This window comes from Cryptomeria japonica, chromosome 1 (assembly GCF_030272615.1).
Source record: "Cryptomeria japonica chromosome 1, Sugi_1.0, whole genome shotgun sequence".
In the NCBI taxonomy this organism is placed as follows: domain Eukaryota; kingdom Viridiplantae; phylum Streptophyta; class Pinopsida; order Cupressales; family Cupressaceae; genus Cryptomeria; species Cryptomeria japonica.
The window spans coordinates 157,361,769-157,389,700 of record NC_081405.1 but is presented as its reverse complement, the minus strand read 5'-3'; the positions used below and the strand labels follow the sequence as shown (position 1 = coordinate 157,389,700).

Here is a 27,932-nt window from a genome sequence, read left to right as displayed (position 1 = left end):
ATACCACTTTCAGAAACACGTAACCAGTAAATACATAAGCTTTTATCTTGTTTGACAGTTTAAAACTCCACCTCTAAATATTTAAAATTTTAAACACAACATAAAAGACTCCACATTAGAGTTACATAAATTTGTGGCAAAAGATTCTTTTTTAATACAACTTGAATTGCAAGACATCCAATGGAGATAGTGTAAAAGAAAATATTCACAGATAGAAAAAAAAAAAGAAAAGAAAAAATGGAGGAAAACTTACAGAAAAACTGTACCGTATGCTGCAGAATCAAGAATGATAAAGACCATGTTTTTACTAAGAAATTAGAAGCAAGGGATGAAAAATCATGAAGAAGGTTGTTGTATTGGAAAACAAGAAATGGGTGACAAAACATTCTTAACTCTCCCTATGGGCACGGGACAAGACATTTTAAAAGTGCAAGAACAAATACAAACTAAATATCTGAATCTGAACAAGAAAAATATGGTACTCTTCATTCCTTTCATGACAGCTATCCTGAGGCCACAGTTTCTAGCCTCATACAGATCACATTGGTGTGAATCTCTAATGAACTCAAATCAACTCACACCCCGTAATGTGGCCTTATATAGCTGGCAAATGACAAAAGAAGCACTGTGACCAAGCATGGTTAACTCAAAGATTCATAGGACAACCGCCATGGAATAATCTGAGGAACAAAGTGGAAAATTTAAATCAAGAAAGTACCAACGTCAATTTACTTGTATGACCAAACAGACTGTACATGAGGTGGAGGATAAATCCCTGCAATATGTGGCCTCTCTGAGGCCTTTATTGTAGTTAACCAACATGAATTTTCTGAAGCTGCTTCAGCTGACCACTTGCTCTTGTCCATGGCATCCTTCCCAGACCTGAAAGGAATTAAATACATCAATATATGAAGATATGCCCAATACAACAACCAAAATAACACACAAAGATAAATTACATGTTCTTGACAAAATTTCACAAGGAACAAGAACAGTAGATATATTAGCAGGGCTGAAGGATAAACAAACGAAGTTGTACATTTATTTTAAGGCCAACTTTGTTGAATCTGACTAATTTTATGTAGGATTGTTTACAATATAACATTTACTGTAAAAGAATACCACTAGAAACAAAGATTGCCATTCAATACAATGGAAAGGGCTGTGTTCCATGATTCTGCTCAAACAGTTTAAAATACTGAAACTTCTTGTTTTCTCAAACCTGCTGTATTGGACAAGATTATGAATTGCAACTGCTTTCGTCATTACAATTATTTAAGGGTGCTTCTACAATCTAGTTGATGTCAAAAAATGTAAAAAACTGTGAAGATGCCCCAAAGCAAAAATGTTCCTCAGGTATTAATAATGAATAAAATGAGACAATATTCACAATATGCGTATTGAATGTGTACAAGGCAAATCTCACATAGAGCTTTTTCTTCCAAACCTTTGATTTCCAGACTTTAATGTTTGAACACAATAATTAATAATATAGAATATTCTACAATTATAGAATGTGTTTGTTACTAGCTGAGTGACTCAATCTCATTTCTTTGGTTTTGAACTTCAATTTGTCCATTTCATGTCCCCATCGTAAAAAGGGGCCTATTTCATGCGAAACACCTCCCTTTTGGGGAGCCAAATAATTAATAATTATTACAAATGCTTTTCAGGACCCTTCCTTAGAGTAGCGCCCAAGTTGGAGAGGGAAAACAAGTTAAATTAAACTATATAAAAAGAGCGCCCAAGTTGGAGAGGGAAAACAAAATAAATTAATTTATATATGAAGAGCGCCCAAGCATGGTGTGAGATTTTGCCAAGATCTAGAGGCAATGGAAAGCACAAATAAGAGAGACAAAATATAGGACAAGAATAAACTGTATTCTCATCAATAGATAAAAATGGTTGTTGTTACATACAATGTAAATGAGCCTGCTTATATAGGCAAGGCTATATGGATATGTGAGCACACAAACATGATATGTGGCTCAATAAGAAACAAGGGTAGGTAGGGATAAGTAGGGGTAGGTAGGAGAAACATTATAATATTCCACATGAGGTGGATCATCCACCAAAGGTGGAATGTAACAACAAGACCACAAAAGGTAGAAATTCTCCTACACACACTATCTCAATGTGGCACAAACACCCAAGTGTCTCAAACCCAAACTACTATGAAATGCATTATCCTAAGTAAACTTAAGTAAGGTGTAATAATATCCAACATGAATAATTAATTACACCAACACCCCCCCTTAAGTGCAACTTAGGGGAATGCACTTAAGTCTACAATGCAGCTAAGCAATGGAAGATGGGTTCCGCCTACAAGGCCATGTTAGGTACCCATGTACAAATACAAATGCATGCAAACCAATGCAATGAAATCTCTCATAAAGCGGGGAAAGAAAGAAAAACCCAATGGGAAAAAACCCTCCCCCAAAAAGAGAGATGAAAACTATATACATGATGAATAAGAGAGAAGAAGAGACCATGAAGCCCCCCCTCAATGTAAAATCTCCTGCAAAGATGGTCCAATGATGTTGACCAAAATACCTCCCCATGAGGAAGAAAGAGAGCCAATGTTGCACCAATAATGTCAAAGTGTGACAAAACCAGGTACCAATGTCGATGACGATGAATCACTCGCTGCAACAAAATGAAGATCAAGCATGGAGACAACCTGCTTTGAGCATCATCTGGATACTCGTAAATAGCAGAAATACCGGTACAATCAAAGTCTCATGGGAGCCATGCACAAATGTGTACAATCTATGTCTCAACTGGAGCCATGCACCAAGTCTCACAAGATATTCCCAATCTACGTGTACAAGAGGATTACATCAAATATGTCATCAAAGACAAGATACAAAGAGGTGTGGCACTTTATGATAGTGCGAGTACAACATTGCTCATGCAATAGCATACAACATGAAGAGTGCAAATCTGGAAACATGAAGATGATGCCACCAAGAAGCCATGTAGAATACTACAGAAAAATATGCCTCCGATTGGGATGTGGCCAAGAGATATAAAGGAACAAATCGATCCTGGTTGCTGATTGGAAGCGTTGCAAACAGGTATGAAGTGACAAGAAAAAATTTTGTTCCCATTTTTGCTTATTTAAAGAAAATTTGGTTTTTAAAAGATTTTAAAAATCTTAATAAAAACAATTTATTAAATGCCCATGAAAAAAAACTTTATTTAAAAATAATAAAGAAAAAATTGAAAAAAAAGGCGCGAGTGATTTTTTTTTTTTTTAATTTTTGATATTAAAAAAAACTTTAATAAAAGATTATTAAAGAAAAAAAACTTTATTAAAAAGGTTTTTTTTTTTTATTTATTAAAAACTAAAATTAAAAAGTTTATTAAAAAAATTAATTTAAAAACATATTAAAAAAAGTTTTTAATTTAAAAAAAATAAAAAGGGCCTGCGGGCCCCTCCGCAGGTACACTACGGGGGCCGCAGGACCTGCGTCACCCACAGGTACACTGCGGGCCACAGAACCTGTGTCACCTGCAGGTACACTGTGGGCCGCAGGGCCTACGGTACCCACAGGTACACTGCGGGCGGCAGAACCTGTGTCACCCGCAGGTACACTGGGGGCCGCAGGGCCTGCGGTACCCGCAGGTACAAACCTGCCCCCCTCCCAATAAAAAAATTTTAAACAAAACTTTTTAAAAAATGCCCCCCCCAAAAAGAATAATGATAAGTTGATTTAAGATTTTACAATATGCAAAGATAGTAGAGTTGCATTGGAAGATAACCCAAAAAATGGGTCACTGAAATAGAAAAACATTTCATTCGCCTTTCTCATTTGGTGTAGATTTTGTTTATACCAATTTTTTTTTTTAAAAAAGCATGAATGAAGTCTTAAAATTAAATTTAGGAAGATTTCCATCAAATTTTAAAAAAATGAAATCACATAGCATCTAGCATGGTTGTAAATCAAGGTTTTTTGGGCACACATGGGTATAGTAATCGACGTGTATTTGGGCTGTGTATCGGATACATATCTGTTTCAGATACAGGAACGGATATGGGGATACACGTGCCTAGGGAAGGACAAAGGAGTTTCCAGCTACTCTAATCGTATTCATTTCAAGTGTTGAGGATTCATGAAAATATGTAAGAAAGTTGCAAATTCTGAAAATGTGTCATCTTAATTCCATTTTCTGAAAGATCAGTAACCAAGATTTGGTACTACACTTTGTTTTGAGGCACATGATCCATAAGATTGTTAACCCTAGTATTTTCTAGATTGATCAATATTGCAAATTCCTATTGATAAACAAGATTTAACGATATGAGTTGTAGACGGTTTGATGGATGTAATTTTTGTATTGCTGAGTTGAGTTTACTTGTTCCATTTTGGCAATATTGTGTTGAGGAATGTCATAAAGGAGTTTTGTCTAAAGGAAATAAACCCTAGATCACAACCATTTTGCTGCCCTAGGAAACTGGACCAAATCACACTAGCTTCAACCATACACAATTGCATAGCCTTCCCACCCAACAGAAATCACCTGCAGCTGAGCAATCTTGGTGTCCTTGACACCAATTATTTAAATATTCAGACATTTTTGGTGCACCTACCTCTGCAGTGTATTCGCTGAACTGGTGACTGCCATTGCCAGGGTATATATACTCCCTAATATACTTTTCAGTACATGTTGCAAGTTGTATTATTAATTTGATTCATATTGAGCGATGAATGTGGAACACTGTTTGAATCGGAAACGAATAATTGGTGCCACTTGAAGCCCTAGATCTGCAATTTCCAAAACTCTAGCACATCATAGAAGTATGGACTTCTATTTATAAAACAGTTGTAGTGCATCTCGCAAACAGTAATCTGGGAATAATTACAGTTTGGTATGCTCTCACTGGTTCAGAAAGTACATGATTTAGAGACCCTAACTCAGTACAGTCCATTGTCCGTTGGGATTTCATTTGTGTACAGTTTGGAGAGATTCTTGAAGTAGGTTGAAGCCATTACAATTGTAACAAGGCAATGGCCTCTGCCATTACGATTATATATAGGTGCTACCTTGCTTCTATAATCTAGTTGATTTCATAGAATGTAACAACACAATGAGACACCTTGAAGCTCTCTCATGTACTACTCAACTAAAAGTGAGATTAATTATAATTCACAGTACTCACAGTTCAAGAGTTGAATATTTGTGAGGTACAAATAAAGAGCAGCCAATCAATATTAACCTTTTACATTACACTTTCCCTTTCAAAACTTTTTTTTGCATGGAAATATTTGAAAGGCAACAAAATCAGGAGCTTACAAAAACAAAAAAACATGTATTTTTAATGTCTAGGCAGCTGTAAATTCGTTAAAAAAGAACTCAAAAATCGCTGCAGCTTCTCTCTTGCACTGCAGCCTATTGAACCCTAGTGGAATAGGGTTTCCAACTGGTAGCTCTGCTGTGCCAATGAATCATTTAGTGTGGTATCTTCTTTGGGGTATGTCTCCTCTGGGCAGGCTGATAGCATTGATCTCCACAATTGTTCTCCTATAGCAGCACAGGTGGATAAGACAGTCCATAGTGGCACATGCAAACAGATTCAAGTCTTTTGCTTCTATCGTGTGTATGGGCGTGGTTACTTACATATCTGAGGAAATACTTTTGAATAAAAAGAGCATGCAAGGTTAATACTGGGGTAGAATAAAAATCTCTTAAATGCTCTATACAGCCACTGTTTTCGTTTTTAGGGATGAAGCATTGGAAAAAGAGGAGTATTCTTCTAAAGATAGTTTAATATGCTGTTTCAATTACTTGTGCCATAGTTTTTCAAATATGTACAAATGGTTGTCCAACAACTGGCAACCACACATGGAGAACTGTCTAGAAATTTACCCATCTGTGCAGGGCCTTTTAATTGTAGCATTTGGATCCCTTGAAGATAGAGATTTTATTCTTCATGATTGGATTTAGAGTTTTGGGGAGCATTCGCTTATCCTCAAGCCTTAGTTTCCAGATTTCAACCCTATAAAAAAATCCTTTGAAGCGATGTCGAAATGAGTCAAGCTTCCTGATCCTGCTCCCTCTTCTTTCAGTTTTGGATTGATTTCTACTTCCAGTGATTGGGAACTTCTTGAAGAAATTATAGTTAACAAATATAATGACTTCGGCTTTCTCCAATACTACTTTTGCCTATATTCTAGCTGTGCTGGATATTTCAAAAGACCTTCCAGCACATATGTTGTTGAAAATGGCAGACTGCTCATGGAAGCAGCGTTTGAACTATGAGGGTATTGCTTTTTGTTGGTGCAGATGCTTTGAAACAATCCATGTTGTTGCTGATGGATCTAGCTTCACTCATAAATTTGCTAGCCAAACTTCTCAGTGGGGAGTTCTACCCCATGAAAGATCCTCCCTAGCCGATACTGTGAAATCCATTCAAGGTTTCAGTTTGCATGGAAAAGGATTTGCAGGTGGAATCAATTAAGTTTCACACTAGGACTAAACTATTAGGGATTTAATGTGTGAAGTCTTGCAAGCAAGACAAATTATAAGAATATTGTAAGGATTGTCAAAGGTTTTCAGGTGAAGATATGGAAGGCAGTTTTGAAGAATACTGAAAGTGAGTGTTTGGCTTGGAATTTACATCTCACCTTGCTGCACATGAACTTCCTTGTGTTGGACAATTGAGTTTTCTGGGCAACACTATCAGTTATTCCTGGCTGCCATTGAATTTGTGACTATTGCTGGCATGAATGTTGGTTTTTATTGGACACATGAGTTTTATTGCAGGTTTTGGGATATTTCCTTGGCTGGGCATGAATTGTATGGTTGGTTGACTTACTTGTGGCTAGGCATGATTGGAAAAAGATTGGTCAAAAGCTTGTTGAGCTGCCATTGTGGACACTGCAGTCCCTGAAAGTGACATTAGAAAGGTTGCTTAACTGAAGCAAGGGTCGTGTGGACTAGTGGAGACCCTTCTTGTTGGTGTGAGACCTTATTTGTGGCGTGGAAGGACCCTGTGGCTGGGCGAGTGAGTTGCAACCATAGTTGGCATAGAAATCAGTGAAGGCTGGGCATTTGAACAAGTGGATAGTGTGTTTTGGAGAACTAGAACTGCAAAGTTCGGGAACTATCTTATATCCTTGGTAGGTAGTTTTGGGCTAGACTTACCTCAGGCACAGGCAATCTAAAGTCTGTTGTTTACGTATTGACCAAATATTAGTGGTATCCAGTTACTTTCACAAATCAGACATTGCTAGTTTCGAAGGTTAGAGATTTATACACCTTTCTTGTTTGTAATATGTTCTTAACAAGAAGTCTTTGAATGAAAATAATGTTACTTTCCAGCTACTAATCATCACAAATTTTGCATTGAATGTTAAGTTGGTTATGAAAGTTTAAGTGAAAAAACATAGCATTAAAACCCCTCAGAACCAAGTGTTTACAAACCTGCATCAAGAAAGCTATACAGCAAAATAAGTACAAACTGTTTGACAAAAATACTTACTAGAAAAGAGAGTGAAAAAATCTAGTGAAAGTTTGATAGGGGTCTTTACACTGGTATCAGAGCAGAGTATCATGCCAACCTGTTAGGGTTGTGAATCATGGCATCACTGAGTGAAGAAGAGTTGGGAAAAAGGTTCTTTAATGCAGGAGTTAAACTTGAACACCTATCTCAATCAAAAAATGTTCTCAGCACTTTGGAGGAAGTAGGAGTATTAAGTAAAATCACGAGAATTACAGCTCCTAAAAATATTACAATGATGTCATAATAAAAAAGATATTTCAGCTATTGGTGGGAAGTTTCCAAGAATTGGATGATGTCACAAGTCCTTATTTTATTAAGAGGGTAACATACACCTGTTCAAATCCTACAGGGGATAAGGCATATATGCTTCATTTTTAGCGCAGTTAGGTGCCTCTTGCAAATAGTACAGGATAGTCCCATATTACTATACGCCATCTATAGACCCAAAAACAGATCGCCCAGTATTGTGGACTATAAAAGGATCCATTTCCATTTCCATACTTCAAACATTTGCAAAAATCAGATTTGGTAACATCATGTTAGATATGGGTTGTGAGGACCTAATTTTCAAAATGTTTCACCATTTCTTTGCTACCATCAGAAAATACCATGCAAATAATGTTATAACAGCCATGTAGTCCATTATGACTTTGATTGTTAATGATGTGCCAGAGTCACTTTTATCTATCTTATTGACTAACACGTCGAAGGATGATCAAGAACCCTTATCAGTTGAACAGGTCTTAGCTGAAATGGTGATTGCACAATGTGAGGAGAAATTGAAACCTTATCTGACAAATGATGAGCATGAGGAAGAAGAGTTCATTACAAAAATTTCTGATGGGAAAAGTGCCTTATCTCAAGAGGTATGTATGACAAAGCTCCAAAATGACTTCATGGAAGTGCATGCATCTATTGATGTTGGGAATGAGATGACAAAACAGCCACCTTGGGTGTAAATTCAGATCAAACCAATGAAATTTTTGAGACGGGCAAATTATAAAATTGTTGGAATCACTAATGAAATTTCAGAAAAAGCACATGATGAAGTTGAGCGTCTTCCAAATTTGAAATCAGCCTATAGTGATGAATTCTTACATCACTTCAGTTATGATAGATCAGATGTTGAGAAAAGTCTCCAGTACCAAATAGGTATCAGTTTGACTTCCAAACAGAACCTACAGAGAAAAGTGTTCATGATAAGCTTCAGCATTTTTTATTTGGAAAGTGATTTGTTTAAGGAAACAACCATTCATGGGGAACACAATAAGTTTCAAATCAAAGCCATCAGCTCATAAGTTGATGGGATCTGGGTGTTTTGACACCAAAATATGATGAAGAGCAAGCTTATGATGATTTTCCTTTTGAGCACAATGCTGTCCTAATTTCAGAACATAAAATATGCAGAGAGGATGACACAGAGGTAAACTGGTTTTAAGAGTCGTGTTCTTGAAGACAAACAAAAAAAATTTTGTATGAAGCTGATTTGATCAAAGGCCTAATCAGTTACATATTTTGAAGAATCAATTGATAGTCATTAAGATAATTTTGTTGCAGCCTTAACATGTTTTGATAACACACACAAGATTATTGAAAATCTCTGGAAGGCCCAAGTTGAGAAGAGATAGAAAGGTGCTAAAGGAGGATCCACTCTTACAAATTTGCATGCTGTCTAAGATGCTTTGGCAACAATGAAATTACTTTCAGATAGGGATCATACCATCAATTTTGCTGAAGATATCCTTGATGCATTAAAGGGAAAAGAGGAAGAAATTGATAAGCTCATCTTTGAGCTTAATTCTACTAAGGATTCTTTGGAGAGTACACAAATGGCTCTTCTAGAAACTAAAAATCAGCTCGTTGTTGCAAATAAATTTAGGAAGCATGAAAAATGAGGAAAGGGGTAAATAAATCAAGCAGGTGATTGATGAGCTGGATAGGCTCCATGCGAATTTTGATTTAGAGCAATTTCCAAAGTTTTCAGGTGCAGAGTTGGAACAAGAGGAAGGATGGTTGGATCAAGAAAATATAATTTTCAGTTTGTCCATAATCCACTTTTTGACATGGATGCAAAATCCACTTCCAATAATCCACTCTTTGTGATGGAGGATGAAACACTTCTTGATTTCAGTGTCATAGTTGGTGACCATCACAAGGTATGGGATCCACATGAAGTTTTCAGTTTTGATGTAATGACTCCAGATTGGGGTAGTGGACTTCTAGGAACTGAATGGATTAAGAATAATTCAAATCATGATTGGCCCCTTGGTTCACATGAAGATAAGAAATCGAGTTTGAGTGACATGCATAGTCATGTGATAAAAAATGATCAAGATTTTGTTTGGTGATCCTCTAGATAGACCGTCTAACAAAAAATGAAGAATCGAGGTTGTAGTTTACAGTGGAACTATTCTATGGGGGGGCATTGGACAATATTTCAGATTTGAAGCTGCTGTCCACCTTCCAATCAACCAACATATGATTTTGATTACTTACATACAGATGGATTGGCAAGTATTTCCAGCCAAGGTGTGGACTATTTTTTGGTTGGAGTTGAATGGTAGCGGTGATCCAGTCATTGGAGAAGTCCTTTCAATTCATGCTCACATATCCTGTGCATACAGGAATATTTCATCATTGCAGTTGCTGCCCCAGTATTATGATACTAATTTTGATAGAATCAGTCAATGAGGAAATTGACTTTGAGCACTTGCAGATTTTAGAGCAACAAATTGGGAGAGATTTTTCAAACATGTTTAACACTTGGAGATTGAGTGTCAATGAAGTACTACTAATTTATGACAGTGGAAGCATTTCGAAGATAGCTATGAATTTAATTTTCAAGTTTAACACTGCTGTTATCATTTGCATAGATGAAATACTCGCCAAGTACTCAGCGAGTTTTGGAAAACTCGTGAGTTTTTTTCCTCAGCAAGTATTTACGCCATTAACTCGTAGAAGAAACTCACAGAGTTTTTGGGAAAAACTCGGCAAGTTTTCAGCAAAAAGTTAGTTGCATTAAAAAAAGAGACCCAAACACATCAAAAAAATATCTAATTTTTTTTTTTCAAGTCAGTCTCATTTTCTTCGTCAAAATATATACATGAAATATAACATTTAAGTATAAGAACATATAATTTAAGTTATATTTCATGTATATATTGGCAGGATGTTTAAGAGTGGTTTCACATCTCTAGGAGTTATAATGCAAATTCTAGGTTTTAAAAGATCTTTTAAATTTTCAGATAGTCAAATTTCAGAAATCAGTAGGCTCCTATCAGCATTCTCTCCCTCTCTCTATCTCACTCACTTTATCTTCCCCGAATTTTAGACCTATCTATCTCCCTATCACTCTTCCTCTATCCCCTTTCTCTACCACTCTCTATCTCAATCTCTCCTCTCTACTCCAAGATCTAGACCTATCTCTCTATCCCTCTCTCACCCTCAGACCCCTGCGAGGGGTGTTACCCTCAACCTAATTTTGGCGAGGTGGAGAAGCCAGATCGGACTCCTAGGACTGGGCCCTCTAGTTCTATCTCTCCCTTGGTTTTCACTAGAGCTGGGAAGACGAAGATGTAAAATGTTTTGATGTAGTTTTTACTTTTAGTTTTACAAGAACAATTTGCTATTTCATTTTGTTTCAATCTATCAGCCATCAACATTCCACAAGAGGATGCCATTTTGTACCCAATTTACATTTAAATCAATCAAATATATCTAGACTCAGCTTGTTTCTTTTGAGTACTCATTTATTGACTCAATGGATGCATCTCCTCATTGAATTTTGCAAAAAAAATGCATTTCTATTAAATTTAAACAATTTTTTTAGTTGTCGAGTTTTCATCGAGTTTTTTTTGGGGGCCTTGGCGAGGTTTTTCTTTTGGCAAGTAGTTCAACTATGATCATTTGTATCAGCCACTTGAGAGGGAATAATCTGCATCGTTTCTAGGACAGCATAATGAGTTGAGAACCATGCTTTCTTGTTTAACAACTTAGTTTTCCTATTGCCCAGGATCATGTTAAACAATGGGATTGCAAATGATGACTATACTAAGAGACTTTCGCATGAGATCTTCTATATTACAAAATCTAGTCCTTACAAGTATCCCAATTTGGTTTTTGAGGATGAATTCTTTATTGGGTTACATGAGAGGAGAGTGAAGCCTTGGCATAATGGTATTCTAATATTAATCAAAGTGATGCAGCGACAACATGGTGGGATATTCCAAAGATTGACTAGGATCCTAGGATTACATTGGGATTCATTCCAAATCAATCAGGTGTATTTAAGGTTGAGTTGGTATTGCTTGAGGACAAGAAATCTATAGGAGGGAGGATTATAATGACCGTCTTTTGGTCTTTCCAGAATTGCCAAGGAACTCCAACTTTCAAGGAGACGACATACTTGGCACGACGGTATTTTAGTATTAATCGAAGTGGTGCAGCAACAACATGGTGGGATAAACCTGAAATTGACTTGGGATCCAAGGATCACAGTGGACTTCATTCTAAATCAATGAAGTGTATTTGGGGATAAGTTGGTAATGTTTGGGGACAAGCAATTTTTAGGGAGGGAGGATTATTATGTCCCTATTTTGGCCTTTCCAGAATTCACAAGGAACTCCAACTTTTTGGGAGAGCAACATCCTTATCGATTAGGAGTTTGAATATTGGCATTGAGTTATGGGGATTTTGGTGAGTCCATTGATGCTTTTTGAGAGCAATTTTGACATGTCAGGTGCATTCCCCAAACATCTTGGAGGAAAATTCTATCTTTGGAAAGTGTCTATTTTTAGTAACTCAAATCTTTGGTGAGCTCCTAAGTATATCAGTGCCTTCAAAATTCACTTCCGAACTATTTTTGCATTTACTGGTTGTGCGAGAAATAATTAATATTTAAATAACTAATTATAAGTTGTCAAAAAATTATAAATTAAAAGACGACTGAAGGTGGATGTAAAAGTGACTAAGTGCTGTAAATGTTAAATAATTAAATAAAGTCACTTTTGAGGAGCGACAAGGATTTTTATTTTTTAAAGGTGATTTAAAATATTAAATTACAGAAAGTTCCAAGGAGATTAAAAAATGGGATTGAGGCATCTCATTTTATTCATCATGTTTATTTGATTTTTTTTTGGAATACCACAATTATGGTGATTGAACAAGTTTGTTCACGCACAACCTAGGACAGAAACCTATGACAAAGATTGGGTTTAGTGGTGAAAGACCCTCCCTAGCTGTTACTGTGAAATCCATTCAGGGTTTCAGTTTGCACAGAAAAAGATTTGCAAGTAGAATAATCAAGTTTCATGCTTAGACTGAATGATTAGGGATTTAATTTGTGAAGTCTTGCTAGCAATACAAATTATAAAAATGGTGTAGGGATTGTCAGAGGTTTTCAGGTGAAGCTATGTAAGGCATTTTTTTAGAGTTCTAAAATTGAGTGTTTGACATGGGATTGACATCTCACCTTGCTGGGCATGAACTTCCTTGTGCTGGGTGATTGAGTTTTCTGGGCAACACTATCAGCTATTCCTGGCCGCCATTGAATCTGCAACTTTTGCTGGCAAGAATGTTGGTTTTCGTTGGGTGCATAAGTTTAACTGCAGGTCTGAGACATTTCCTTGGCTGGGCGTGAGTTGTATGGCTGGTCAACTTCCTTGTGGCTGGGCATGATTGGAAAAATTTTGGTCAAAGGCTTGTAGAGCTGCCATTATGGATGCCGCACTCCCTGAACATGATGTTAGAGAGGTTGCTTGACTGCAGCAGGGGTCGTGGGAACTAGTGGAGACCTTTATTGCTGGCGTGAGCCCTTATTTATGGCATGGAAGGACACCCAGTGGCTAAGCAAGTGAATTGCAGCCATATTTGGCATGGAAAACAGTGAAAGCTGGGCGTATGGTGTGAGTTTTGGAGAACTAGATCTACACAGACTTACCCCAGGTGCAGGCTATATAAAGTCTGCTGTTTATGTATTGACCAAATACAATGTTCAGTGTGGTTTCCTGTGACTTTCACAAATCAGACATTGTTGGTTTCAAAGGTCAGAGATCTATGTGCTTTTCTTGTTTCTAATCTCTTCTTAACAAGCAGTCATTAAGCATCAATTCTTTTGCATTGAATGTTAAGTTGGTTATGAAAGTTTATGTGAAAAAACATATCATTAAAACCTCACAAAAACCAAGTGTTTACAAACATGCATTCAGAAATCTGTACAGCAGAATAAGTACAAACCGTTTGACAAAAAAATTCAAACTCAAATTTAACTCAGTATCAAGAATGATAATATAAAAGTAAAGCTTCACCATCTCCACCACTCAATATCTAGAATGAAGCATTCGATTCAAAATAAAATCTGTGGATGAAAATGCTTTCCCAGAAGTAAAATTCATGAAAATGCAGCTTTGCTCAGCTTTGAACTCTTTTGTCTGCTCTATATTGACCTGTCAGGAGAAAAAATAAGAAAATTCTACATTTTGGGTCAGTTTTATCTGTGTTTCTCTAATTTTCAGGGATGGGTGGACAGGTTCACAGGTACAGCCAAAAAACATATAGATATTGGGAATGGCAGGAGAGCAGGGCTATTAAAAAAAAATTATATATTATATTTAAATATTTTAAATACAAATAAATAGAATAACTCCGAGTAAACTAAAGGTAGCTGAAATTTTAAAAAGAATAAATAATGTGCCAAATTTGCAACAACATTCCATTGATCCAAAAATCCATCTCAGAATCAAATGACTTTTAAATTTTATTTCTATCAATTTAATTATTTAAGTTACAATGTACTAACAAGCTGAAGATCACATCAGACAAACATCAAAATGAAAAAATGAAAAAATGAAAAGATAAGATGTGCATTGCTGGATTGAGCAACAAGCTCTAAAATTTGCATCATCATTTAATAAAAAACTCTGAAATCACTCTTTATCAATAGAACCACCAGACTCAACTGGCTCCTACAATTGAACACCAACCAATCCTAGCTGCACATCCTGGTCCTTGCCAACATGCTGTAGCTTCTTGGGCTCTTTAAACTACTGAGTGGGATCTCTTTGTATTTAATTGTCTTAAGATCAAATGAGATATAAGGCACCGTATACAACGACAAGCTTTTCTGCCATTCTAGAGATAGTGCAATTCCTCTTAACGTGATGGATATAATGCTAAGTGAACCTATTCGTCTCAACAAAAAATGAGCTAAAAACTTGGAAGAGTAGAGGAATGGCAAGCATATGTAGCAATCCTGGAGGCCCATATAGTCACCACCAGCTAGCTTGGCACATGCCAAAGTGTGCTTATCAATCTTTGCTTAACTCTTATAGCCATTGATTTCAATAAAATTGATCCACTTAGTTATGATTTAGGAAGCTTTCTCCACATTATACATTTTCTTGAGAGCCTTCATGAGGCTGTTCTTTAACTCCTTATCAAGAAGAACAACTCTATCAGGCCAATTTACAGACCATTTTGGATTCAATGCATATACAGCCATGTGTAGACAGGTGCTCAACTTCTCCCAACTATACTGAATTATGGACCGAATATGTTGGTTGTAGAACTATAGGGTCTTTTCTCTCTCACAAATAGCAGCCATCATCTGACCAAGCATGTTATCAATGCACTCCCCCAAAACTAAGATGCAAAATTCCCAAATCTAATGAACCAATGATGCAAAAAATACAGAATACAAAAAATGTGATCTACTCACATACTTATCAAAATCCATCACTAACCACAACCTCTTTCACCCTCTTTCCCTACTCTTTCTTGGATGACTCCATGTAGTTTGATTCTATGTCATGATCACAATTACAAGGGGACCTACAACTCAAGTATCATCTATTATAAAAATAAGTAGGATGCAAATATGATGTCTACCAATTTGAAGAATTTGGTCTACCAGTGAGATGTGTTGGTCGCAAATGAATATTTGCACCTCCCTTGTATCTGCCACAGCCTTTTTGACACACTTGATGTTGCCAATGTCCTTGAGGGCAATGTTCATGGTATGCAAACAACAAGAGGTCCAATAGATGTGCCTATTGTCCTACACAAATGCATTGCATCAATAACCACCTACATTACATTGGAGGAACCAACCTCCTCAATGGGATCTCTCACTATTTTAAATTGGAACTTTGCACTCTAAAGTTTTCCTAAACTGTCAGATGCCTTAGTGAACTAATCCCCTTCTTTACATGTTACAATAATATTGATAAATGAGAAGCATCTAATATCCATCCATGATTATGATTTAGCCATGTGACATCTATGTAGTATTCATCTTCCCCAATAATAAGTCAACTTTGGAATTAATTTTTTTCAAGATTTTAATAATTAATTTGGTCTTTCCAAAGGGTATATAAGATGTACCACATTTGCCTACCTTGGCCTTACTCTTCATGTAATAAAGAGATAAATCAAGATGAAAATGAATACCATTGGAAACAAAGAATTTGCCAAGAGCCTCATTTGACTCCACACTTGTGTGCTTATATAACATATCTGTAATCAAGTTTGTTGATGTTGAACATGTGGCTTTTCACTTCTTCCACTCCACTCATGTCAGAAGTGAAAATTGCAGGAGTTGTAACTTCCTGTTAGAATTCCTAGAGGAGTTAGTCGATGGAGATGGTACAATGACGCCCCTCTTGTATAATCTAATCATTTGTATGCTTCTCCAAGTGTTAGCTTGGTACAATGACCAACCCATTCACTAGGTATATGTAAAAGATGCATTAACCATCATAATGTTGCCCCTCCAATTAAAGGGGTAAATGTTGCAATTCAATGCCAACTCTCCCTGGAAATTATTTGCAGTGTTAATGTTGTGTCACTGAAAACTAATGCAAATTGCCACACCTCTTAGCTAGCTCACCCTATTCAAACCCCTAATCATCACTCACATAACTCATCTTGAAACTGATATGTTGCAAGCATTTTTAAGCTTTTTCAGGCATTGCAAATGCAAAAAATAACAGCAACATTTTTTACCTTTTTACAGAATTGGAAGTGCAAAAAGAACCAACAATTTTTTTATACATTTTATCAGATTTCAAATGCAAAAGGAAAACAGCAATGTTTTCGAGCACATAAATACCAAAAACTTAGAAACATAAAATATTAAAAAGCAAAAAGCATTTTAATGTTTTTAAGTGGAAAATAAATAATGAAAAGAAAATTTTCTTCAATATATAACAAACAAAAATATAAAAAATAAGTAAACACATTGTGTTAATTCCACTTGTCCTTTACATTTATTTGTGAAGCAATATATTTTTGCATAGATACTAGGCTTAAACTTGGTAGGCTGATTTTGAATTTGGACTCAAACTCAACACCCAGACTTGGCAAATTGATAAAACCATAAAATACAGAGATTTTTTAAAGAGATAAGAGATTCCTCTATGCACTCTTTTCTAAATCGACTTTATAGACGCCAAACTATTCAATTACAAGTTATATTGATCACATACATAAGTATACATTTAACAAATGAATCAAAAGCAGATTTGGACTGTAAGAAACAAGACTTTTAAGTATATAATTATTCTCAAGTGTTTTTGGCATACAGAACTCAAGGATTCATTTGGCCCAGCATCACTAGTCTTTGGCGATGCTCATGATCAGCATTACCAAGAGCATATTTATATATTTTTACTGGTACATTTTTCCATGAAATTTTGACCAGATGATGTGTGCACACCTCAGAACGCAACCCAAAATTTGTTTTTTCTCCAAACACCTAAAATACAAATTTTGGCATCCAATGGGTTGAGCTTAACTGGTTAAAACATTGGGTTCTCACTGTGGAGACCCAAGTTCAATTCCCAATAGGGACATCTAAAATGAATTCTAAGTTGTAACCCTTGGCCTTCCATAAAAGTGGGGAAGGTCTAGGGTCAATCTAATCAAACATAATAATAATAATACTGTGGCTTCGGCCTATTACCTACCGAAAGAAAAGAAAAAAAAAAAAAAAAAACAAATTTTGGCATTTTTTACAACTTGCCCTATGAAAAATCAAAACTTAAAAATATCCAAAATGGCAAGGAATTTTGAACCGAGAATTGATCACATAGCTTGAAGTATCAAAAGAAACAACTTTGCAAAAGGATTTCCTTTTAGCTTTCATGAATTGTCAAATTTAATTATTTTCGTGAACCGGAGTTAAACCATGTAGTAGCTGTATTCCAGCTTCTGGCTGACTGAAATCTGATTGACATTCCAAGTTCATTTGATGTCGTATGGTGTTTGAAATGCATTGAAAAGTTTGAAATTGGTCAGATTAAAAACATGGTCAACAAATATATATAGAGTATAGACTAAGTCACATAGTTCAGCAAGCTTCAACCATGGAATTTGAATTATACCAAACTTTAAACTTTAAAGTTTAATATGAAATTCATTGAAATTTGGCATCATATTCGTATGGAAAAAAGTGGACAGTTTTTATTAAAAGAATGCTTTCCAAAAATGCTTTTAGGGTTTCCGAAAAGAATGTTTATGGATTAATGGATCTGATTGAAAAGGTTGTGTGTCATTATCTTGGGAGCCTGTGTTGGCCTCCACATCATTACCATCTACTTTTGTTTCTTGTGTACATTTTGCATCAAATGCACAATCAACATGGTAATGCACCTGCTCTGATGGTAGGGTTGGTAGTGATGATGGGAAACTAAAAGTCCCCTATTACTCTTGGCCCTCAATGTCATTACCTGGATTCATGGCCCCTTCTACTACCCAAGACGGTGGTATTGGCTTAGAGGGAAGACTAAGATTGTCCCCACTATTGTAAACTTGGCTTTCAATCATTTGTTGAGGTAATTCATTGGTGTTTGTTTATGCATTTGAATCGGTTTGAGAGTTGTGAGCAATGTTTTCTACAACCTCTTCTATTGAAACAACAACACCTGATAGGATAAGTATGTTTTGCACCACAAAAGCTTCATCACCATCATTAATTTTTAATGTTGTTGGGTTGCATGTCCTCAATGAGTGCATCGGGATTGAGGAGCCATATCCTAGTCCTCTTGAATCTCACTTTTATGTTTGAAACCGTCAATGCTTTTGACAATGATTTGTTGCCTAGTTCAGTAAGTTTTGTCATCTTGATTTCCACATTGGGGAATCTTGCCAGCCACGACGCTCATTCATATTTTAAGTATGTTTTTAAAGATGAAAAGACACTAACATCTAAGTGCTAAAGTCTATGAGATGTGTGAGCCGACAATGTTAGTAGATCAATGGCTAGCATCTTGCCTCATGGATGGTTGTGAGTGCGATGTGACTGGCATGACCATCAAAAATCAACAAGTGCATGTTGGTGATCGAAACACCCCTTGGACTAGAGAGTGAAAAATGGTGTAGCCAATTGAGGAAGAGTTCCTTTGTAATCCATGCATGTGGTTGGGCTGCCATGCAAGGGCCTAGTTTGCACTGAAATCTGATTGACATTCCAAGCTCATTTGATGTTAACGTTGAATTTTCACCCTTGCCGAACTTCATCTGAATTTTGTGGTTGCTGAATTTGAACATTGTGACTTGGCTAGAAATGATGATATGCTTTGCGAATATGCAATTCAATCATGTCATGCCACATCGCAAAGGAATTATTTGAGCTGCCTCTCAATTATTCAGCATTTGCCTACAAAAATATTTTGTTTAGAGGTTAGTCTACCATGTTATTAATGACTACAAAAATAAAAATTATTCCTAGATTTGTTCTAGTGGATTGCAATATCACCTAGCCCCATTTTTGACAAAAAAAAAATTCCCAATCGTGATTTCACATGTTTCTTATGGTTTATATTTTATAAATGTATCATCTTTTTAAAATGATCTATTTAGCAATGTTAAACTATTTTGATTGTTTATTGGATATATTACTTATATTTAAAATATATATATTTATAAGGCAAATTTAATGTTGAATTTTTTTCCAAATTTTTACCCTTGCCAACTTCATCTGAATTTTATGGTTGCTGAATTTGAACGTTGTGACTTAGCTAGAAATGATAACATACTTTGTGAATAGGCTATTCAATCATGTCATGCCAGATAGCAAAGGAATTATTCGAGCTGCCTCCCAACTATTGAGCATTTGCGTACAGTAAGATTTTGTGTGGAGGTTAGTCTACCATGTTGTTACTGACTACAAAAATAAAAATTATTCCTAGATTTGTTCTAGTGGATTGCAATATCAGCTAGCCCCAACAAGTTCGTCATATCTCTTTTCAGTTTTTATCAATGCTTGAAACATTGATGTATGTTTGACTCCACACCACTTACAATTGTGTAACATTGAGGAGTTTCATTTTTGTATGGCATGCTTCTTAGCCCTCTCTAAGACCTTGCAATTTTGGACAAGGTTTGAATAGATTGATAATTTACACAAGCAATTTATGGATTTCCAAATAGTCAATATAATTTTAATTATTACAAGGTATGATAATCCATGCAAAATGCACAACCACATCAATAAAATCAATCATCAGCACGACATACCAACATGGGCATTTGTGAGGCATAAATAGCCATTTACTAAATCCAACATATTGGGGACCATCCCACCATTGGCAACATGTAGGGTATCTCCATGTTTGCCCAAAAGGCAGAATGGTCAGGCAACATTGCATTCAATTCCAACCTGAAAAGATGAAGATGAAAATTTTAAAACAGAAAATTAGATTCTGCCACGTGGAAGAAAGAGCATTCAACCTTCTCTCATCAGTCAAAGACTGACAGTTTGGCAGAGAAAGGATTAATGCTCTTTTCTTGCATGTTTCCGAAAGTGAAGATTTCAGGTTTACAACTAAAGTGTTTGTCTCCAAAGGTGTAGTTTGACTGACAAGGGACAGTCATCCTTTTCAAGTGGCTTGGTTCTCTGCTGTTTGTTAGTGGCACAGTGCTTTATTTTGTCTTTTTTGTTCTAGGGTTTTCTCTTCCTAGAATTTTCTAAAATAACTGCTGTAATCTCTAGTCCAATTGACCTAATTTCAGTCATCTTTGAGCATTAATATGATTTCTTTCTTTCTTTTTTTCTTTCTGTGGAAAAAAAATTTGCTTGAAAAGTTTCATTTAAGAAGATAAGGGACCAAGATGTAGCCACACCTTCTTCATTCATTTAAAAAAACATTAATTAAAAAATCAAGAGGTAGAAAGTACAACTGCACTATCTTTGTCAAGGTCCCTGCACAGAAAGAAAAATAGAGGGCAGGATGGATTGGCAAAATGAAAAAAAAAACGTGAAGATTTAACCACCCCTCCACATGTAAAGGTAGTACAAGGAAAAGAAGAGAGTCAACCAACTTTTCTCCCATATTAATATTTGAAAGGGAGAAGGATCAGCAACCTTTTTTCCTGCCATCTCAATCTTTCTATGATAAGACCCAAATTTGAAGATCATTTTTGGTACATATATTGGACTCAACTTCAAACAACATCAACAGAAAATCATTACATGTGTCAAGATTCAAGACCTGTCAAACTTCATTTACATCATAAGATGAGGAAATAATCATGCTGGATAATGATTCATGAATCATTGTATCTTCCCCAGAAATGGTTAGGGAATTTTGTATATCTGGGAAAATTTGTTTGGATGTTGGAAATTCGAAGGAGAAAAATTAGCAATATGAGGGAAGCTTGCAAAGAAGTTTGAGTGCATATTGGAAGGGACATAGCCAAAAACTATGTATGTAAAGCTAGGTTTAGAGCATGCTGTAACTTGGGTTTGATAAGTGTTATATATTGGTAAAAATTATCAAGTTGTTGACGAAATGAACTTCAGGTTACTGATTAAATATTAGGTGTGATTCCTCCAAGCAACTATTTGTGTGTTCATTTCTGCAAAATTAATAGAGGAAAAATTTGCATTGCTTCCATATAGTGCATGTGCTCTCTGACCCAGCTTGAATGGATGATGGTTAGTACTTTTAAGCTTCTAAAGTCCATTGCAAGAAGAGAAAAAATGTGATCAAGATGAAGATGTATTTAGGTTCCAGATTAGACCTCCTTACATACACAAGATATTATGTGGGCCTGTCTAAGAGGGAACACTAGTATTTTAAATTATTATTAGCTGCCTGTGGGAAACTGATCATTGTAAACTAGTGGTTAATAGAGTTAGTTTTTTAAGTTACTAATTCACACATATGCACAAGATTTCATGTAGGCCTGTCTAAGAGGGAACGTCAGTATTTTAATTATAATTTATTATTAGCTGCCTGTGGGAAACTAATCATTGTAAACTAGTGGTTACTAAAGTTAGTTTTTAGGTTACTTATTCACACTTTAAATAATACAATAATTATTCTACCACAGATGCAAAAATATTCCATCACAGGTTTTCCAGAAGCTTTTTTCCATGGTTGAGGACTATTCATTCACCTCTTAACCACATTACCAACTTGTCATCTTAAAATCAGAAGTTGTTTGAAACTTTATAGCTCTTCAAGGTGAGGAAACAACAGTTTTGTTTCCTTTACACCTCAAAGTTACATCTTCTAGGGAAGAAAGGCAACTTTAAGTTCTATAGGGATCCCAGCTACACAACCTAACATGCCAGACAAAGTGCCTTAAATGCAACCCTATTGGCATGAGCCACGTGTTCTTGTTGATAGATCCATCAGGATGAACCCTTGGTCACAAGTGGAATTGTTAAAAATAATGGACTCGTCACAGAGTGTGTAGTATCAACAAATGTCGTATGCCAGCCCAACATGCAATGTTACAAGCGCCAACCATCACCCACCTCTCCTGAAAAAGTATCAGCATGCAGCTTGGCAAGCCCAAATCATAGTTGCATCCAATCTCACACATAGAATCTACACAGATCCCTTGAGAAGCACAACTGTACAATGTACATACTAAATACTCGGTTTTTAGAGGATACATTCTCCATACATTTACAGTATTCTACTTGTGCACATAGTTACATTTACAGTACTAATTGTATGGTTTGATTTATATTATCTACTCCATATTCTCATGCACTCGGTTACAATATTCTGCTATATATACATTTACGGTTCTATTTGCCAACTGACTTTGCATTATTGTTCATTATTATATTTCTGTATCACAATAACATTTCAATCTTGCGCCTAAAAATTTTTGGGATCTGAATCAGAACAAGGAATTGCTGACCTTTTGACAACATATAAGTCAATTGAATTGCAAATAAAGATGTTCAAAAATAGAAAAACTGCAATATTAAATTGTTAGCATAAGGAAACTTGTCAAATTTGCAAAAAACAAGAAAAAAAAAATCTAAACAAAACATAGAAGGTCAACTAGAAAGTATCAACTGAAGGTTCTGAACTGTTAATTTTTGTACATATAACCAAATCACTGCAATGAACTAAGAAATCTTCTCAAAACATAAACACAACTAATTATATTGAAATTACAATTACAGAGGCAAATAACCATACAACAATAAAGTCGTGTCTAATGCAAATTGAATGTAAAATAAAAATATTTTCTGTATTAATCTTATGTACCATTGCCAAAAAAGTACTTAAACGATTTTAACACAGCTCCTCGGACAGTACAACCTCTACTGACTGACCAATACACAGAAAGCAGTCATTGAAGTGGATTTGAACACTTACTTGGGCCAAAAGTTGCTTTTATTCTGCTCGTATGGGCGGCAATCCGTAGTGATAACAGAATCTTCCACTTCTCCTTTCATACCTCCATTGGAAAAACTGGGGGTCACCTGATGATGATTGGGAATATTCCAAATTTCTTCTGCAGATTCAAATGCTGGCTGATTCAGCCACAAACTATTACTAGTTGAAATTGATGCCCCACCTATGGGGTTGCTGCTGCTTTGGATTCGGTTACTAGACTTCTGTTGTGGAGAGAAAAGGGATGAAGGGAGATGAGATTCAGGTTCAAATGGTGACATCAAAGTTCCCTCAGAACATGGGGGTAAAAAATCATTTCCCTGTTTAAACACACCATTGCCAACAGGTAGGCGAGAAAGTCCTACTAAATTAGGAAGGCTATTCTGTCCAAGCTGTGGTGTCTCCCACATCTGCCATTTGAATTGTTTAAATGCATCGTGTGGACAATCTAGAGACAATGATCGTAAGCCCCAAGGTTCTGTAATTGGAGGAAACTGATCTCCAGTGATGTGCACTTCATCAACAATATCCGAAGGCAACAATTTGGAGATAGGCAACTCAATTGGTGCAGGTCTCTGGATAGGAGTACGTACAGGTGCACCCATGGGAGACGAGACCCTGATTGTCTGTGCGTCAGATATAACTTTGGTTTTAAGGTTCAAAGAAGAGCTGTTAAGTGATTCAGAGACCGGCATTTTCAAAGAGACAGGATTCCGTGGACTTAAAAACTCTTCAATAGGATTACCTTCAGCTGGTACTGACTTATCTGGTGATATATTAACATGAGATGGAACAGAGTTGTCTAAATTCATTGGTTGGGAAATATACTCTGGAACTGAACTGTCTGGCATTGATGTAGTGGCTGCTGAAGTAAGTAAGACATTGGCAAAATGGCTCGAAGACAACGAAACTGGAGCTTCATTTATAGACTTTTTGCCAACCTCAAACTGTGTATCATGTTCCAATGAACTTCTCACGTATGGGGGAGTAACTACTAAGCATGATGCTGAAGGACATGTAAGATGAGAATCCAATGAGTTTGTGTTCTCTGCCATTGGAGATGATGGCTGCAGTTGAAAGCCCACCTACAAAAATTAACATTCAGTTAGCATCTCCATTTTCTATCTGCAGGTGCCCTCTTTTTTCTATATGCAGATAACTGCATATGCAAATCACCTGAAGAAAGAAGAAACTCAAAGAACAACGGGCATTAGTAAGTGTAATTTGATTCATTCAAAATACTAATATGAAGAAAAGGTAGATTGCTTATTATTTACTGATACACAAATGCTCATCTCTTTTTGCAGTTCTTGTTTTTCAATGGATAAAATTATAAATTTTTATGGCATTTTTGGAGGTTTAGTTTGCCTTCCATCTCTAAGAAGAAAGCTTCTCTTGCCGGTACTTGATTTTATTGTTTCCTGGTATTAAAATTTTTAACCTACGTTGAATTACAGAACACTAAAAAGATAAGATGAGCCTAGAGTTCTTCAAATCCAGGTCCAAGCTTCATTTGATTATTCAATATCGTTTATTTAGGCATGTCAATAATATATTCTTGCTACAATAACAATGCAGAATATGGTAAATAAATTGCCAGATATCTTGCAACTTACACGAGGATGCAACTGTTTAATTCCTGGACTGTGGCTGACACAATTCCCTGAAGGGTTCTGAGCTTCAACGGTGCTAGAATCTTTATCTCCCTTACCATTAGCATTACCAAGTTCTTGTCTAGAAACACTTTCAGTTATAATGTTGCCTCCTTTCCCCCGAGATTTTGTCCAGTCTGTTTTATTCCAAGCAGAATCCATGTTCCCTGTACATGTGGTGCAACCAACAGAATTGCTGCTGTCTGAAAATAAAGCAACATCACCAGAATTAACTGGTTTTGTTGGCTGTGTCCCAAGTTTCAAATTCATTAGAAAACTCTTACTAGGCAATGACATAGTATTGTTTGATTGCCAAGCAGAAGTTTTGGGAGGAGATTGAAATGTCCCTTTCACAGGAACTAAATATCGAGAGCTACCAGCCTTGAAAACACTATTAATTCCTCCCTTCATACCCTGCTCATTACTTTTTATTCCAGTGTCTGTACTAAACACTCTAAAGTTTTTACCACCCTTTTTAATTGTAGCAAGGAAAGGTGCAGTTTTTGCCCCCTCCCTAATTCTGCTTTCTCCCTTCCGTGCTATTTCTTCCTTCTTTCCATTTTCTTGTTCTTTCTTCCTCACTTCCTCTCCATCAGCTTGTGGTTTATCCTTAGGCACCCTCTTATTCTTTTCATGTACCTTATCTTGACGTTTCCTATCTGCTTCCCTCTCCCTTCTAATTTCCTTCTCCCTCTGTGCAGTAAGTTCCTGTTCACTCTCTCTTTCAGCCTTCGATTTCTCATCTCTTATCCTTCTCTGTTCCTCCACCAATCTAGCCACCTCTTCTCGCTGTTTTCTCTCTTCTTCTTCTCGCATTTCTTTCTCTAACCTAGCCTGTCTTCTCTCTTCTGCCTTTCTCCGGGCTTTTTCTCCTTTAGTTCCTTGACCATTGTATCCTTCTTCACCCTTCCTCAAGCATCCCTTTGATCCAGAACTTAATGATTGCTCACCCCCTAGAGAACCTCTTCTGAAAATCTTTTTCCAAAACCATCTTATGCAGAAGATAAAAAATCCTACAATTCTCAAGAAGAAAATAACAACTCTCGGATATGACTCACAAGCAGAACATTTTTCCCCTCCCCCAAACACATCTCCAAACATGTTATTGTTGCCTCCCAAATAATTGGGCCCTCCTGGCCAAGATCCCCTTAACCATGAGTCACCGCCAGGCCATTCTTTTGCCCAAGGGCTATCGCCCATCTTTGACTTGCCTCCAGACCATCCAGTCCCTACAGGCCATCCTTTCCCATTCCATGACTTGAGATTCTTTCCCCCATAGAGACTTTGAACGGGAATGCCAATTTGAGCTATTCCCCCTTTTAAGAGAACTGCACTTGATGGAATCCCTGAACTAACAAGCCCAGAGGCAATGCCAGGTATATCTAAAACAGGCCTCCGTGAGACATGACCGCAGTATGTACACATAAACCTGCCTCCTGCAGGTGCCTGATCCCTGTAAGCTGTCAAACAGTTCCTGCACCTCCTTGTCGCCTCCTTACGCCATTTGGCAGCTTCTTGGGCCTGAATTCTTCTCCTGTCCCTCAAAAGAGCACTCCTCCTCGCTCTCCACAACAAAAGCCGCGGCATTATGACTTCATACCATCCAAGGATAACCAGAAGCACAAAAACACATGCCAACCGAGGGGAGGTGAGCTCAAACCTAAGACGCGGAGGAAGCGCCTGTGAAAGTGCCCATAAAAGTAGAAGAGGAATCACGACACACGGCAACATGGTAACAATCCGCCGTGACCACCGTGATGCCACGCACATAATACACATTATTTTTCACCCCCCTGCACTGTTTCCCTACGATGCTCCAGATTTGCAGTATAAGGACCAAAATCGAATGCTCCAAAACCCTGCACAACCCAATACCACCGCCTAAATTTTGTTCTTTATTTAGCCCTTCAATGCTCCAGGTATACCAAATTCATACGCCGGAAAATTCAAACTAGGGCTTACTGCGTAGTTGTGAGTTTTTATTCTAGGGTTTTAATATAGTCCCTGTGTTCCTTCTTCCTGACCATCAGCGTGGAATCAAATCTGTAACTTTATTTTACAACTCCGGAGTTCACTCTCAATGCCTGAGACCAGACTCCAACCAGAAACCTGCGTTTACAGGATTTATTGCTTGCTAATATTTCTGTACATTTACCTCAACACCTCTCGAATGCACCGCTTAGATGCTACTATATAGTTTACCAAATTCCAACGCACAAAGAGAATCGAACATTGAACCTGTTGCTCCCTTTTAAACTAGCTGCCAATCCACAACACTAAAAGATATGCCCTAATATCTCGTGTCGTAGAATGCAGACACGCAGTTCAATGGAGAAAAGGAAAAAAAATTATTCAAAGTAAACAAAGTTGTGATAGCATCTGGTAACTTACCACTGAATCGATCGAAATGTCTTTAGCACATAATTTATGCTGCTTGTCTGCCCACATATGTTACAGGAAAAACACTGGAACGCGAATAAAATACGTTGCAATGGTCAGAAAAGCATGAAACGAAGAAGGCAGAATACAATAACATTAAAGTCTGCGTCATTTTCTTAACAATGATCATCTGATAATGCTGCTGACAACCATAATTCAGAGGTTTACTTTTTATTTTAAAATGTAAAATGATTTTAACGTGTGCAAAGCCGAACAATGTAATAGAAATGAAGAGAATGTCCCGGATTCCAAGGTTTAATGGCGGTCGTTAAGGAGGTCAAATATAAATTTGTCGGAAGTGATCTGTGTGTTTATTTGTGACGTGGAACTTGTTAGGGTTTGTATGGGATAATGACTAGGCTACAAGTTTTTTCAGTTTTTTTTATTTCTATTTTAATATTGTCAACTTTAAATTTCCCTTGAGCTCCACGTAAAAACTACCTAATTTGATAATAATAATAAAATAAAAAAAGTTAGTTCATTTTTGTGTTTTTAAATTTTTATTGACAAAAATAATTGCGATTATTTAGATCTGGGCATTTATTTTTAGTTTGGCATGTTATTATAGAAATGCTTGTGGTCAATTAGTATTATTTAAGTATTTGTCAATGAGCAATCGCTATTTTAAAAATATTGTAATAGTATTTAGTTTAAAAAGTATTTTCATTTTTCAATATTATTTTAATTATGATT

General features: G+C 36.4%; 1 protein-coding gene across 1 annotated transcript; it reads right to left on the bottom strand.

Annotated features, from left to right (window-relative positions):
* Window positions 1–329: 329 nt before the first annotated feature.
* LOC131048239 (uncharacterized) lies at window positions 330–27,520 on the bottom strand. The gene is made up of 3 exons (XM_057982129.2): window positions 24,765–27,520; window positions 23,131–24,233; window positions 330–882 (listed from the first exon to the last, which is right to left on the bottom strand). Exons 1-3 carry the CDS (start codon window positions 26,577–26,579, stop codon window positions 729–731), a joined length of 3,072 nt encoding a protein of 1,023 aa, XP_057838112.2. The 5' UTR covers window positions 26,580–27,520; the 3' UTR covers window positions 330–728.
* Window positions 27,521–27,932: the final 412 nt, after the last annotated feature.

Coding starts and splice junctions, on each gene's coding strand:
- LOC131048239 (XM_057982129.2), bottom strand. CDS start 26,579: ATGTGTATTATGTGCGTGGCATCACGGTGGTCACGGCGGATTGTTACC. Junction 24,234..24,764: donor TTAAACAGTTGCATCCTCGT/GTAAGTTGCAAG, acceptor TAATTTTTGTAG/GTGGGCTTTCAACTGCAGCC. Junction 883..23,130: donor AAAAGCAACTTTTGGCCCAA/GTAAGTGTTCAA, acceptor AATTCCTTTCAG/GTCTGGGAAGGATGCCATGG.